The sequence below is a fragment of the Onychostoma macrolepis genome, chromosome 16, assembly GCF_012432095.1.
Source record: "Onychostoma macrolepis isolate SWU-2019 chromosome 16, ASM1243209v1, whole genome shotgun sequence".
In the NCBI taxonomy this organism is placed as follows: domain Eukaryota; kingdom Metazoa; phylum Chordata; class Actinopteri; order Cypriniformes; family Cyprinidae; genus Onychostoma; species Onychostoma macrolepis.
The window spans coordinates 16,485,733-16,501,652 of NC_081170.1; the positions used below are offsets into that span (position 1 = coordinate 16,485,733).

Sequence of the window (15,920 nt, forward strand, 5' to 3'; positions counted from 1 at the left end):
AACATACCTGGCAATAATCTGATTCTGATTCTGATTGTAAAGTTGTTACAGTAATTTGACGGCAATTTCCTGGTATTACTGTGTGAAAGGGGCTTTAAATATAACACAAAACACATTATTTAAATTAATAAATTAATGACAAATAATTAGACACAAACTAAAAAAGTAATGATTGCTGAAAATTTAGCACGTGAATAAATTACATTAGAAAATATATTAAAACAGCTATTTGTCATTTTAAGATTAGTTCACAATATTACTGTATTTACTGTATTTTATTTTATCAAAATGTAGATCATATATATATGAGAGAGAGAGAAATCAACATAGGAATTAATAATTTATCATGATTTTCTCAAATGTAAATAATATTATATATATATATTTTTAATCATTTTAAATCATTAATATATATACGACTTTGGAATAGGCTATATGATTTATAATGACCTTCTGAGAATGAGTTGTCTCACATTTTCTGTTACCAGTCATGTCCCTAACATCTGATCTTAAACATTAACACTGGTTTCCGTTCCATGTTTTTCAATTTCTCCCACAGGGGCTCCTTGTTATTCCAAACCTCCATCCCTGTTGGGTCCTTACCCACGGAACCCCTCTTTTGACTACCCCTGGGGCTTCAACCCCTACCTCCCAGGGGCCTTTTCTCTGAACAACTGTCCCAAATTGCCCCCAGGCTCACTCTACTCCTCACATTTCTATCCCAACCCTCTCCAATCCAGCCTGTCTCAGCTGTCACACCCCTTCTCTTCGCTCTTACCCCCCGGAGACACGACCGGGGCAGAACGTGGTCAAACGGGAGGAACGAACGGCTCTGCGGGCAGTCAGCCTCCCAGACTCTGCATCCCACCGTACCCAGGGAACTTGCCACTGGGGCGGACTGAGCTGGGGAACGGGGGTACGGTTGTGGGCGACCGGGAAAGAGGGGAGACCAACACTGGCGTAACAGGTGGAGGTCTTGGTTTGGGGTTAGGCCTTGGATTGGGTTTGGGTGGAGTCAGCGTGGGAAGCGGAGGAGGAGGCCGTCAAAGCCCTTCTGAGCGGAGGAAGGGTGTGAAGCAGGATCCGGAGTCTGACTCTGAGCTGGAGATCACAGACCTGAGCGACTGCAGCTCGGAGAACGAGAACGAGCCGGACTTCGCTCTGGGGAAGGAGCCAGGTTTGGGGGGTCGCTCACACCTTCTAGGGGCCAAATCTGGGGGTCTCGGGGGAGTCTTGCCCCCTCTTTCTACTCTTCCTCCACCCGTGTCTCCGCATCCCCTTAAAAGTCGGGGACCCCTGACTCCTCCACCATCATCCCTGCCTCCATCCCTCTCTCCCTCCCTCACTGTGGTCGACAGGCACAGGGAAACAGAGACACTTAAACTTGCTCACAGTTAATATGTTCTGTTGTGTTTTTTGATGTCTTGCAGGTTCTCTCTTTCTCTTTTTCTGTCTGTGTATTCCTGCGTTTGTGAAATGATGCTGTATATTCCCATTTCAATTTTTCCTTCCTCTTTTCTGGAGTCCTCCGAAGCCATTCTTCGCTCATGCCGTTCCAATATCAGAACTTTCAATTTCTGCTTTCTTCAATTTCTAAATCGCACAGTGAGACTCTCAATGCAATTTGAGTTTTTGTTATTCTGAGAGTAAAAAATGCAGCACAAAAAAAACAAAAAAAAACAAAAAAAAACTGCTTTACGGATTAGAATGTTTAAATATCTAAAGAATTTTCATTCTCTCATTTCTGTTAGGAAACAGTAACGATGAGATATTTTATAGCCAAGACAGCACAGTAATGGAATATGCATATCTTTTATCACCTACTTTTTAAATTGCACTGCATTCTGGCCCTGCTGAGATAGACAGTTAGTTTGTTCTGCTTGGTGCATTTCACAGACTTTTCCATAAGTTAATGCTAAGCTCTGCAATACAGTGCTCAGATTAACAGTGTAACACAAGCAAAATGCAATAATGGCAACACTCATAGTAATTTTAATAGTGATTCAGTTGTGTTGCAATAAAGCACTTTTGTTTCTAGTTTCCTGCTGATTCCAAGGAATTCAGACATATATATGGTCAAACATTGCCATCTTGTGGTTATATTTATCTAAGCCCTTCAAGGTTTCTGAAGAGAAACTTTATCTATTTATATATTATTTATTGAAGTTTTTGTATTTATTTATTTAAGTTCACTTTCAATTTTCATCTCCAGTCCATATCTTTTTTAAAACATTCAAAAAATTTTATGAGCCTGAGAACGAGAGACAGAGTCAATACTACTCATGCCAGTGAATATTTAAAGTTTGTATCTATTTCATTGTATATATTTTATTATTGTGTACATTATGTTTAATTACTATTACTATATGGGATAGTTGTATTGGTGTCATTTTACTCTGTACCTAATTGAAGAGTGATATATGAGATGGGAAAATGGATATATGTGTAGTGACCCAAAGTTGACAGAGAAAGAGCACTTGTTTTTCACATGCTCATAAGAATGGCATTTAGACAGGGAAGTGTGCAAAAAAATTCAGCTTTTTCTTATTGTGCCCTGTGGAAATTTTCCCCAGATACCTCTAAGTAGATGACCCTTCTGGATTGAGTAACGCCGCTAGTCTCATATTTCAGTAATTCATTCACCCAGTGGTGATGTACTATAATGAATCAAATGTGAATAATATTAGTTGCAGCATTTGCTAATTTCTTTAACCAGTGTTCATTCTAATGTTATTAAGTTTGATATATGAACATCCGATTTGAATGTAAAAACAATAAATAGGAGCAAAATGACACAATCTGATTAACAGATTACCTTGAAATACAATTCAGATAAGTCGGTGGGTAAAGGTAATGTTTTATACAAAAGCAAAATGCAAGTAAGATTTTATCAACCAATGCCAACAATATTTCCAGATATTCTTCGGATTCTTTGGTAAGTTCTTTGGTAATCTGATTCTAGATAAGAATTTAAAAAACATGACAGTTTGTGCCCTTGACTTGCCCGTACTAGAGGAGATTTCAGCTGTACATAGGACTTTGTGTATTTGTGTGTACACTGAAAAGAAAAAATACCATTTACCTTACAGTAAAGCTTTTCTTTGTTTTATTGTGAAATTTAAAACAGAAAGGATGACTAGAACAAAAAATGAGCAAAGAGTAATATCTTCAAGAGCAATAAACAATATTCTTGAGATTCAATTGTGAGAGTATGGATTTTTCTCTGGAGTTCAATAGCCTATGTGATTTGAGATCAAATGCATTCCATAAAAAAAAAAAAGAGAGAAAATACTTTCAAATACGTTCAGTTTTTTTTTTTTTCTGTCTGTGTGAAAAGCTTAATGAGGTGGCCTGCATCCTGTCAGGAACCAAATTCACTGAATTTCAGAGATTAACTAGAAAAATGGAAGTACAAAAAGGCCTTTCATATTTCCTGCGCATACAAAAATCAATATGAGTGAAGTGTATTTAAAAAATGCAAGCTAGTATGGTGGAGTTTCACGTAATCCTGGCGCGGAAACATTCATAAACAGTGAATATGTGTATATCAATGCCACGGGGGGCCGTAGTGTCCCTGAACACGCGCCCAAGAGCCCTGAGAGCCATACAAATGGAGGGGAACAAATTTAGTGTAACACTACAACGGAACCATACGGGGATACATGAAGCGGTTTTTGGACATCATTCGGCCTCTGGTGGTCGCAAGTCACAGGAAGAGGCAGTGGACGGCAAAAAGTTACGTCTCAAACTGAAAAAAAAACAAAACACAGTTTTCAGTCGAGTGCACTCGGAGTTCACTGAACATATTTAATGATCATCCGCACATAAAGAGGAATGATTTAGTCCTGCTTTTATATCTGCTGTCAAACGTCGCGCGCTTGAATTGATCTTCACTTCCGCGTACAATGTTTTTTTCCAACGACATACGACAAGTTTAGAACAGGAAGCCTTCAGAGGCGCTTGCCACTTCGTCTCACCTTTTAGGAGGTAAGTTTTAAGCGTAAACATGTGTTTTAAGTTGCCTGTTACGATTTTGAGGCATTTCATGATTTTTGTTGTTGAACAATGATGTGATTTGTCATCAGAGGGAGCATTCGCATGCTTGATTAGCATGATCGGCGAGCGATACGATCCTGCCAGTTAGTCTTTGCTCAGCGAGAGGAATGTTGTGTTTGGCTACAATGTAACCTTTGCCAGCATTCCTGTTATTTCCGTCGACCCGCGCCTCTATTTTTCAACAGAGAGCGAAGATAATTTTCGAATCGAGCTTCTTCGCGATGTGTTTTGTAATGAAACCGCCTTGTGACAGCTAAACAGTTTTGCTTGAAATGAATCGACACGATATAAGGACTGCAGTACATGCGAGAACTATGTCAACATAACCGCCGTTTGCGTTTTTATTGATATTTCAGGCTTGATAAGCAATGACAGGATGTTAGCTCTACACTAAATAATTTCATAGATTTATAATAAGCTAATTATATCAATTGTAGTTCTCAATAGAAGTGTAAGGTGTGTCAGGCAACATGTTTTTTTATGAATTCTATTAATATTTAAGCAATATAGAGAAAGTTCTGTTGTAGTGCATTATAGCATGGCTGAAATTCCACCCCATTGTGAATATGATATTGCTTTAATACCGTTAGTACACATTAGTATAGTAAGTTCTTTTCAGGTGAAATTAGCCAGTTATATTTCGTGTACTAAAAAATTAAATAGTTCCAAAAGAAACCAGGGCAACAGTTTTTACATGTTTGCAAGCAAAATGAAAGCCTGGTCTGGATTACTATTTATGAGCGGAGAGGATTTTCCCTTCTTGATCCAAGCCCTCTGTAATCCTTGGCCTTAATTCCATCCCGTGTTTTGCATTTTGCACTCACTGAGCGAAACCCAGGTGAAGAGAGAGCACAGGCACAGTGACCTTTAAAAACCTGGTAATTAATGCAAGCAAAATCACACTGCTCCACTTCTCTTCGTAAAAGAAAACACAGGCACTTTACCTTTCAGAAAACTTACTCCTTGCGTTCTTACAGACTCAGGTCTACTACACACTTGAAACACAGCTCAGCCAATGAAAATTGAGTTTGAAATTGCCTTCTGTGTAATGCGTGATACATTTATAATAACCCGCGGCAAGCAGAAAAAAGGTTTATTATGAATTTTACTGATATGCTTTAATAAACTGTGTACAAATTGTAGCCCCTTGTGTTTGTCCATACATAAAGTAGCTTTAACTTCAGGCTTCGTTTGTTTTTGTAGTAGTTATATAAGCGAATGTCAAGGTAAATTGATGTAGGCCATTGTTTACATTTTATGTTTGGCTTCCAGGTAATTCGTTGTGTAGAAAACCACCGTAGTCCATTACATTTTTGGACAAGGAGCACTTAAGAAGCATCGTTAGTCTTGATGTAGTTCTTAGCTACGACTGTCTGACAGCTAGAGTGAACTGGGATTAGATTAGTTTAACCTTCATGGAGTGAGCCTTGTTCATATTTATTGGATGCATTTGAAGAGAAATTGCAGTCATCAGTTAACCTGCCTGTATTCGTCTGTCAGCTGATGGTACTCTGTTTTCATCTCCGTGTTGTATGTAAACATTCTCATTTCATGTTTCCTTGCATTTTGAAAAAATGTTCATATTATTGAGCTTATTTGCATTAAAACGCACCACTATCAAAATGTATAATCCTTTAAGAGGTCATTGCAGTTCAGATTATTCTGTTATGTGGGACTGACACATGGAAAGGCCATGAGCATTGTTATACTTGTAGCTTTTTATGGTTTTATGTAACTGTAGATCATAATGGAAAAACAGGAAGACGATACAAAGTCACTGAGATGCAAACAGGTTTAGGTCAACAATGTAGAGCTTCAGGCATTCATGGCTTTAGATGGTACAAACCCATTACAAAGAGATTCCTGATTACTGTAGTTCAGTGGAAAAGCTGGAATGATTAGCCTGTCACGAAGCCAGTTGGATTGGCCATGTACATGATCTGTATGATTCAAGCTTGTTTGTAGGAAAAATTCTCGAAAGCAAGCATGCTAATTTTGAATCTGTTCGATCATCCTCTTTCCATTTGCGCAATCATAATTTTTAGAATACACTGCCTGCCGTTCAAAATTTGGGGTTGGTAAGGTTTTGAAATGTTTGAAAGAAGTCTCTTATTGTACATTTCTGCATTTAAAAAAAAAAATCTATTCCTGTGATGACAAAGCTGAATTTTCAGCCACCATTACTCCTGTCTTTAGTGTCACCCAATCCAAACATTAGAATGGTAATGTATTTAAAACACACTTGGCACAATATCAAGTAGTATCTTGATGCCTCTTTTACTGTGTTATTGCAGAGGCTGTAATAATTATTAACCCAAACTTCTCAAAAATTCACAGAACTCATCACTGGAGGTGCTCGTTTGGTTCGCTTTCACATTGTTGTGTTTCTCTTGAGATATTTTTTGAATGGTTGGCATATGTACAGATGTCTGGCCACTAGGTCTGTCAAATTCTTTAATTTTTTCCACCCTGTTGTGCTCCATATTGCATCTTGTGTGAATGGCACATGAAACACTGACCTCAAATAATGCGTGCCATACTGCACATGATGCATGGGTAATATATTTTCATGCAGTACATGCATCGCGTTACTTTTGTAATGTACTGTGGCACTGCCGGTATTTTGAGGCTTGGGCATTGTGAGACTACCGTGGTACCTGTAAATCATGCAACCTAGTTAGTGTGAAGTATTATGAGTTTTTGCTCCCAGATTTGTTATTGGGTTGGATAATAACTGAAGCAATGGGGGTGCCTTACCACTTCCTTTTCCTGTTCTGACACTGCTTCTCTCTCTCTCTGTGACATTCATTCAAAGAGGCAAGTACAATCTTGTCCAGACTAAAGCTACTGACTCTTTCTTTTGAAGGAATGCACACCATTTCATTTTGTATCACTCCTCCACCTGCTTTTTTTCTCACCGTGTGCCTCACTTCCTCTCATACACTCGGGTTGTTTTACCATAGACATTGAATGCTTTGTTCTCACTCCTGGAATGGAGAGTAAAGTCATTAGACCAAAGCAATTATAGTGTGATGCTGAAAATTATATTTTGTAATAAAAAGTCGCACACAGTAATATGGAAATAGTGAGCATGCACGTTAATTGACCTAGGGCAAGTTTCATCGTATTTAAGGGATACTTCACCCACAATTGAAAATGCTATCATTTACTCAACCTCATGTTGTTTCCAGTTCTGTATGACTTTCGTTCTTCTGAAGAACACAAAAGAGGTATGTTGAAGAATGTTTCCACTGTTTATACAATGAAAGTCAATGGGGTCCAAATATATTAAATCCATGTCTTAGGTCTTAAAGTGATAGCAGCCTAATATACCTGCTGTTGTCTGTGTCCTTAATGTTAATCAAACAAGAATGGAAAAGCAGAAAATCACTCACTGATCTTAAATGAATAACTTTTGTTTTAATAACAGCCCCTTGTTGCAACCCTATTTCCAGCAAAAATAACTGCCTATATAAGATTTTGTTTATATCGACAAATCTTCTTTTTTGTTCCACAGAAGAAAGAAAAAAACACAAGGGTGAGTAAATGACACTTTTTAAAAAAATGTGAACTATCCCTTTAATGGGCGGAGTCCACACATAATGTTGTTTAATTTTCAATATGAGAAGATCTCTTGTGAAAAATGAGGAAAAAGTCTAGTATGTTTGTATACATGAATGTCTGTGCAGCAGGTAAGCAAATGGGAACACACTCCAGTAGTTTCTTGCTGCAGAAGAATAAAGAAATTGCTTGTATTGTATGAAGCTAGAAATGAGCTAATTTGGTTTTCTGGTGAGTCAAGTTTGCAAATAGCTACTGAACTGTGACTATATATAAGCATTCAGTTCACATCAGAAGGCCAAAGCATGCAGCAGCTGAGTGTCTCCTATTTGTGTTCACAGTGACAAAGCTCTCACAGTATGTTGAGGATGTGTGCATGGGTGTAATGTGATGTTTTTGGCATGCTATGCTGAGGCAACAGAAACTGTTGGTGTTCCTTGACACATTAACAAAGAAGCCTATGTCTTGTCATGAGTAATACTAGTGGCGTATGTCTGGGTGGGAGGTATGTTTGTGGAAGGTGTCAGTGGATGTGTTCGCAGTTTGAATTGTGATTGTATGTTATTAGGAAGCAAAGGTGGGTGTGGATATTTTAACCTCATCCAGATGCAACCAGGTGTGTGGAAAAGTTACTCACTTGTGGAAAATACAAAGCTTAAAGTGATCTAAGTCTATTTTATGGAGAGCTAAAAGAGTGACAGAGATGCAGAGTCTTAAAGAGAAGGTATGATAGAGAGATGTGTCTTCATATAGACAGGAAATAGAGAAGGATGAGTAGGGCATACTGAAACATGAAATTGAAAGTTAAAGAAGACCGTATGAAAGAGATTGACTAAAGAAAAACTAAAGGATTTTATAACGGAGTTGCTTGTGAATGTCAGCAGAAAAGAAAGAAAACAGGATTTTTGTGGACATTGTTGGCTGTTGTGTCATTTCTTGCCTTGAGTGCTGGGTTTTTAAGATGCTGTATGAAGTTTAAAGTTGTCAGCTTTAAATGTCATGCACACAATGACAAAAAAAAAACATGAAAAAGTGTGTCTTAAGATTAATTTTTTTTGCTTTTTTCGCCATTCTGTCTATCTTCGTCCATCAGTGTGGTCTGTCGCAGAGAGTTGCCTGTAGTTCGCTTGAGGGGCATTCACACTGACAGTGAATTCAAAGCGATTTGGGGTCATTCATTTTCAACTAGATTAAAACTTTCAGAAACTGAGGGAAAATTTCATTTATTTTCCTTGATGCAGATGCTTTACCACTTGCGAACCTGGGGTAGCTTAAATTGCATTTATAGAAATGTATTTCTATAATGCAATCAGTCTTGTTTTTAACAATGTAACGTATTTGAACTAATTTGTTACTTTTTATTTAACACAAAATTTTCATTAGCTTTTTTTTTTTTTTTTTTTTTTTCTCTAAATTAATTTTAATAGTACATTTAATAGTCAGTCTCTTTTTTGTGATTTTAGTAAAAATTCGATTTAATGGTTTTCATTTAGTTTCATTTTAGTTGTAGTTTTACCTTTTCCCGCAGCACCACAAATTGTTCTGTCTGTTTGGTGAAACACCATTTTATCGAAAACTGCACCGTAGACACACAAAAACAAACAATAGTATCAGTGTCAGAAAAGTGCAAAAACACTCCTACTGGCAGTGATTGTTCGATGAATGTGCCATTACTGCTATGTTCAGCAGTAAATTGTAACTATCATCACTCTCTGCATCTCCAGGGCATTTATGATTCTGCAATATGGACTAGATCCACTCAGATTTTATCAGATTGCTTGCACTGGATAGAGAGCAGTTATTTACTGGTTTTGCAAAGTTCATGGCATAGGATCCTCGAGATATTTGAGGCTGTTTGGATCAGGAAGGCTTTGTTGTAATGGTCTCATCGATGTCAGATGTAGCCGTCCCTAAATGTCATTAGCCAGCTGGGGTTAGTTGGTTCCGATGTCCCCATTTTCTCTGTATTTCCCTTTTGTTTTCATTCATATTGTAGTGCATATTTATATTTTTAGCTATTTTTTTTTTGCACGCTCCTATTTTTATTTTAGAAATTAAATTATTTTTCCACTTATAGTCTTTGTAATAGTCGTAGTTAATGATAATAGCCTTAATACGAACTAGGTGTTTCAAAAGACAAATGAATCGTTAAAATCAGTGGAATTATTTATTGCCATCACTGTGTTGTATGTTTGATGCAAGGGGCATATGCCAGAAAATGATGTGGTGTTCCAGGATGCTTCTTCAAATGTCTGGCGGTGAGACGTGATGCAGGCGGGAATCGCTGAAGAGAAACGAGTTGCAGTCAGGTTGAGTCAGATCGCCCAGGGTGGAGTGATGAACTGACAGAATGATGGATGCGGTGACAGGACTGCGGAGGGGAAAGCGCGTGAGGCTGGTGGAGGGCAGGAAAATGATTTGATGTGGTGATGCCAGTGTTCAGATCTGGAGCTGAGTTACGGAGTGATCACCTGTCTCCATTGAGACAACTTGTTTTGACTGAATTTGTTTAGTTGTCTAGCATTTTCCTGTTGGAACAGCATCGTTTTCAGGAGATACAGATATAGTTGTTTCTTAGACCTGACTCAAGATGGAGGTTAAAGTTGGATGATCCAACAGCTAAAAGCTTGTTTTTTGGATTGTGTTTTGGGCGTATAGACTTTGTGGTTGCCTCCGTAAAGAGGGTGGGTTGATTCCTGGCTGCCGATCACAGCGCTGGAGCTTCCTGGCGTTCCCTGCCCCTCTAGCGCTCAGCCATTGGATACAAAACGCTACATGATGTAAAGTTCCTGAATGACTGCGCTCCATTCAGAGATGTTCAACGTGAGAACATACATGGACACGTGTACACGCTGAAACACAGATGCATACTCAGACGTTAACTCAGTCTTACACACACACACACAAAGTCAGTCCCAGTCAGCGTGCCAGTGGTGGAGCAGGAGGTCTGTTGGGCAGCCAGACAGGCCAGGTTTGTGTGCAGTCAAAGGGCTCTGTGTTTGAAGCAGGCTGATTACTCTCTGGACTCACAGCCCACATTTGGAAACAGTTAGAGGGAGATTGCAGGCTGCCATGGCTTCTACCAATCAATGCTTCTGCAGTTGATCCGCTCGCCCAGCATTTGCACCCAGTGGATGGTGGTGCCCCATTTAGACCCCAAATTCTGATTCGTGACCTCTTAACAGTACCATATGATATTGATTGATTATAACTTCGGCTGATGTTTGCAAAAGGGTCAATGATATGTTGCACAAGAGGGTCAGTGATAAATAAAAAGCTGTTTGTATTCATGTTGGTTTAGATTTTTTTTAAAATTTTTAAAATTTTTAATTTTTTTACTATTTTCAAGAACATTTTAAATCTGTTGACACAGGTGGTGAACCACCAAGTAAGAAGTAATAACATATTTTACTTGCATCGTTTTAACTAATGCACACATTTTAATAAACTTTTAAAATAAACTTTTCTTAAATATAAATAAGGGGAATATATATTTATAAACGTCATCAGTTATAAACTAAATATAATTACGTTTTTTGAGGGTTATGCCTAGTCAAAGAAGTTAAAATGATCTAATATTTTAAGGCCTAAACACAAAGTCATGAGAGTCTGCATGATCTAATTTCCTGCTTTGTGTTGCACCACCTTTTTAAATATTAAATAGAGAAGCTATGCAGTTCTTTTATAAAATAATAAAAGATTGTGCCAAATGAATTTTGTTATTATAGTCAGACATTTAAAATGCATTCATTATAAAAACAGTTGTATTCAAATCACTGTGTATATATATCAAGTATGGATTTTTTTAATCAAAGTATATTTTAATACAGTTGAGGTCAAAATTTTACATCCCCCTTTCAGAATCTGCAAAATGTTATTTTACCAAAATAAGAAGGATCATACAAAATGCATGTTATTGTTTATTTAGTACTGACCTGAATAAGATATTTCACATATAATATGTTTACATAGCTAATAGTCCACAAGAGAAAATAATAGTTGAATTTATAAAAATGACCCCGTTCCAAAGTTTACATCTCCTTGATTCTTAATACTGTGTTCATACCTGAATGATCCACAGCTGTTTTTTTTTTTTTTTTTTTTTTGTTTAGTGATAGTTTTTCACGAGTCCCCTGTTTGTCCTGAACACTGCCTGCTGTTCTTCAGAAAAATCCTTCAGGTCCCACAAATTTTCTCTTGTGGACTGTATGGAAACATTTTTTATGTGAGAAATCTTAAAGTCAGTATTAAATAAACAATAACATGCATTTTGTATGATCCCTCTTATTGTGGTAAAATAATTAACATTTTGCAGATTCTGAAAGGGGGATGTAAACTTTTGATCTCAACATGTAAGTTGATAGAACAACATGGTGTTAGTATTTTAGAATATATGTGATGTTCTTGAGATGTTCTTGTGATGAGTTTGTTTACACAAAATGACGAATGAAAATGAGAAGAGGAAAAGTGGAAGGACTAAAGGAGGGATTCAACTGGAAAATTCACAAGCTTGCCAACCTCATCAAACAGGATGAAAATGTCCCCCCTTCCATCACAAGGGAAACATATTTGCCAGGGAACAGTGTTCATCATTCTTATACAGGTGCTTTTAATGCTATGGATGCCACAGATTTTACAGGCATTTTAAAAATGTACTGGTAATAGATATGGTTGAAATATGTCCTGTTATATAACCGGCTACTTTGCGAAATATCCAGGAATTGGCGTTTTAAGAAACTAAAAGTGAAATGGGTCTTGATTACCTTTAAGTATGTTTAGAACGTGTGCCTCTGGGATATTCCAGGCAACGTTTATGTCTATTAGCAAGGATGGGAAGTTGGAGCTGTAGAAAGAAAGCAGGAGAAGATAAAAGTGACAAGATTTTTTCAGAATCAGTAGTGTTTCAAGTATTACAATTACTATACCTTGGGCTGAAGGAAGAAGTAGGAAAAGTGTGTGTGTACTTGTTTAACCTACATTGTGAGGGTCAGATGTCCCCACAAAGGTATTAAATCATAAAAATGCTGACATTAGCCACTGTCGGGCCAGTGCGAGCCAGTGCTTTAAACGTGCTGGGCGGGGCTAATAGCTTCGGACCTGTAGAACCGTGCCCAAAATCACGATGCGTTTCCAGCGTCGGGCCAGAAGCTCCGCTGCGCTTCACTAAAACCCGCCCTTTACACGCCTCTCAGGAAAAACGTCACGCAATCCCATCATTTCACCAACAAAGAGAAGTTACCAGAAAATTAATAAGAAATAAGTCACTGGAAGTAGCACGATCACAAAACAAACCTGATAAAAGCGGCCGTTTGTTTGCATGCTTAAAAGATTTAAATGCAAAAGCATCAATGTTTTACAATAATAAGTGATACATTGATCATAATGAATTAATTTATCAGGATTGAAAATTAGTCACAGAAATAAAGCAGTATGAACCGTTATTTCACAAAAGAAAGAGGACACATACCCTACTTATTCAGTGAGTCTGTTTCTTTTTTTTTGTGGTCACATCACATTTAGAAAGAATGATCATTTCTATATATATTTTTTTTCCATCAAAAATACGACCTGAGTAGCAGAGGGAGCTCCTGAACAAAAAACATTATTATATTTTTATGACCTAGGCAGAGCTAAAGTCTCGAGAAGAGACTTATGACAGATAAAATGTTACTAAATAAATACGCGATTGTGATAGAGAAGCTGAGAAGCTGATGTCTGATTTCTTCAAGCAGTCATATTTACCATGTTTACTATGGAATCGTTAATAGTCTTTTGCAACCTGACATCACATATTTGCATTCATTTTTGCCTTGTATGGCGATCATAATCCACATCGGATCTCAAACAAAGTTGTTCCAAACACTCGCTGCTGTCTGAAAGTGAGTTTTGAGCTCAAATTATTTTAAAAGTCTTTAATGCTGGTTAACTTTATGAAATGATCCGCGGCGCTGATGCTTTCCATGATGGAAATGTGGAGAAACTCCACCTTTGTTCATAACCACTCCTCTAGCCCCAGTTGGCCCGCTTTGGCCCAAGGTTTTCATCCGAGGAAGCCCCGATCAAGCCCTGAAGTGACCGTGGAAACGCGACTGGCCCTGACACGCACTAGCACGCCCGCTTTTGGTCTGACAGTGGAAACGTGGCTATTGATGGGCTATTTTGTTGGGCCACTCAAGAAAAATAGCTTATTAATCATACTAAACGATTTTTTGAAAATGTAAAAATGCAGAAAGTTTTCTCCCAAGTGTCACGTAGGGTTAGGGTTAGGGGATAGAAAATATGATTAGCTCAGTAGAGAAAGTGTTACACGTGTATGGAAAGTCATCCTAATGTTATAAAATAATACTTTTAGTCAACAAGGATGAATTAAATTGCTCAATTTATAGAAAAGACACAATATTACGAAAAAATGCAAATAACTACATTTGAACTTTCTATTTATCAAAGAATTCTAAACATTTATCAGAGTTTCAACAAAAATATTAAGCAGCACATCTGATCTTAACATTTCATTTCTTAAGGATCATGTGACACTTGAAGACTGAAGTAATAACTAAGTTACTGAAGTTACCAAAAAGGAAATAGTGTGATATTTGTTAGAGGTTGACGCCTCTCAGTCACACATCCTTACAGTTCTTTAATCTATGCATCCTCAAACTGCTTCTCTCTTTCTCACTTTGCTCTTCATGCTTTCATGGTCAGTGAGGCCACATGCCTGTACGCCACCCTTCCGCTGGTCTTCTTGGAGCAACTGAGAGAAGCTGAAAGATCTCTAATCTCCTGCAGTATTTAAATACCGCACAGTCCAGAGAGAATCAGAGAGCGAAAGAGAGAGCGCAGTCTTTACATACTTTTGAGATGGCGATAGACCTCATTAACCCCACCTGTAACACCCCAGTGCTTCCACGCTTTCGTTTTCTGTTAAATTGAGAAGAAACACTGTCTCTGGACAACATTCGGATCATTCTCTCTTGCTTTAAGAGGGTTTGTGTTTAACGCTTGCTGATTGATCCTGACAGCTGTTGAGATGATTTATTGACAGCTGTGTGTGTTTTTAAATGTCTTTTAGGTTGTCATTTATCAAAATTGCAGTTTAGCATGTAATCGGAGTGATGCTGAAAGTTCATGAATTGTACAATAATAGAAGAGTGGTATGACTTTCTTTTTTTCTCCACTGTTTTCTACCCCCACTTTTTTTTTTATCTATAAGTGTCTCTTTCATCCTACATCACTGTTCTCGTTTGTTTTCTCTGAAATAAGATGTGCTTTCCTCCTGTTATCACACGTATGCATGAATGACTTCATCTGTTCTTGCATTTCTTGCTAGCTCTTCCTCTATTTAGTATTATTGTTACTAAGCAGCTGATGTTGCGGTGTTTCCTCTTTATGATAAAGATGAGGGCAAGGTCATGAAAATGGAGAGAAAGTATCATCACTAGCAGTTTAAAAAAAAAAATTTATATATATCTCAGATGAGTTGCTTCACTTTTAGAAAATTTTAATTTTCAACTTCAGGAGGTCAAACAACTTATAAATAAAACAACTATAAGTATATATAGTAAGTATAAATAAATATTTATTAATTTATTGGTCATTTGATGGTCAGTTTTGTTTTTTTTTGTTTTTTTTGCGCCTTTTAATAAGATAGGACAGTATGTAGACAGGAAGCTAAGTGAGAGAGCGAGGGGGACGAGATCGGGAAAGGGCCGCAAGCCCTGACTCGAAACTCGGGACATCCGAAGTTCAACGCCACTATATGTTGGTGTGCTGCCCACGAGGCTGTGTGTGCCGACATGTTTTTAAACATTTTTTAAATTTGATACTTGTCTAAATAGTTTAAAACCATTTATTTATTTATTTATTTATTCATTCCTTCCTTCCTATATAGCAACTATCATTTTCTATCAGTAAAAAATAATTTACTTAAATTAAATTGACAAAATGTATAAAAGAAGTTAATGATTTGAATATCAGTTAAACAGATCAAAACGGCTTAGCTTTTGTATTATTTGATGTTCTTTTGTATTATTTTAATTGTTAGAGTTGTAGGTCAAGACCTCTGTGAGACAAAAATCACCATTTTACGTGGTTTACAGACATTTTCTTAAAGCCACTTCACTAATTTGTGAAGCTCAGTTATCTTTTGCTGCACATCAGAAATATATTCTTTGGTTTTTCTCATTGTGATGGATGATTAAGGGAATTTGGGCTTTGTTTTCCCTCCTATTTATATTTCTGTGAAACAGGAAGCCATGGCTGGATAAAATTCATGTTCATAATCACCCTGGAGTGCTCAAAATTGT

The 15,920-nt window shown here is 37.4% G+C and overlaps 2 protein-coding genes across 24 annotated transcripts in view; both read left to right on the forward strand.

The window, feature by feature from the left end:
- The window catches only part of LOC131521718 (ETS domain-containing transcription factor ERF-like), a 76,154-nt gene extending 73,002 nt beyond the window's left edge, over positions 1 to 3,152 (forward strand). For all 15 annotated transcript variants that reach the window (XM_058746690.1, XM_058746687.1, XM_058746697.1 and 12 more), the window contains one exon: positions 560 to 3,152. In XM_058746690.1, the coding sequence (XP_058602673.1) occupies positions 560 to 1,398 (839 nt within the window). In that variant the 3' untranslated portion in view covers positions 1,399 to 3,152. The remainder of the gene's footprint in view (positions 1 to 559) is intronic.
- A 503-nt stretch (positions 3,153 to 3,655) lies between these two features.
- Positions 3,656 to 15,920, forward strand: part of arhgef1b (Rho guanine nucleotide exchange factor (GEF) 1b) — a 43,998-nt gene continuing 31,733 nt past the window's right edge. For 2 of the 9 annotated variants that reach the window (XM_058746354.1, XM_058746355.1), the window contains exon 1: positions 3,656 to 3,987. Coding sequence is in view for 7 of the 9 variants with exons in the window: in XM_058746349.1 (XP_058602332.1) it covers positions 12,064 to 12,220 (157 nt within the window). In the remaining 2 variants the exon portion in view is untranslated. Of the gene's footprint in view, positions 3,988 to 7,219; positions 7,287 to 7,573; positions 7,595 to 11,979; positions 12,221 to 15,920 lie in introns of those variants that run through there. The other 7 variants (XM_058746351.1, XM_058746353.1, XM_058746349.1 and 4 more) reach the window with 7 other exon arrangements.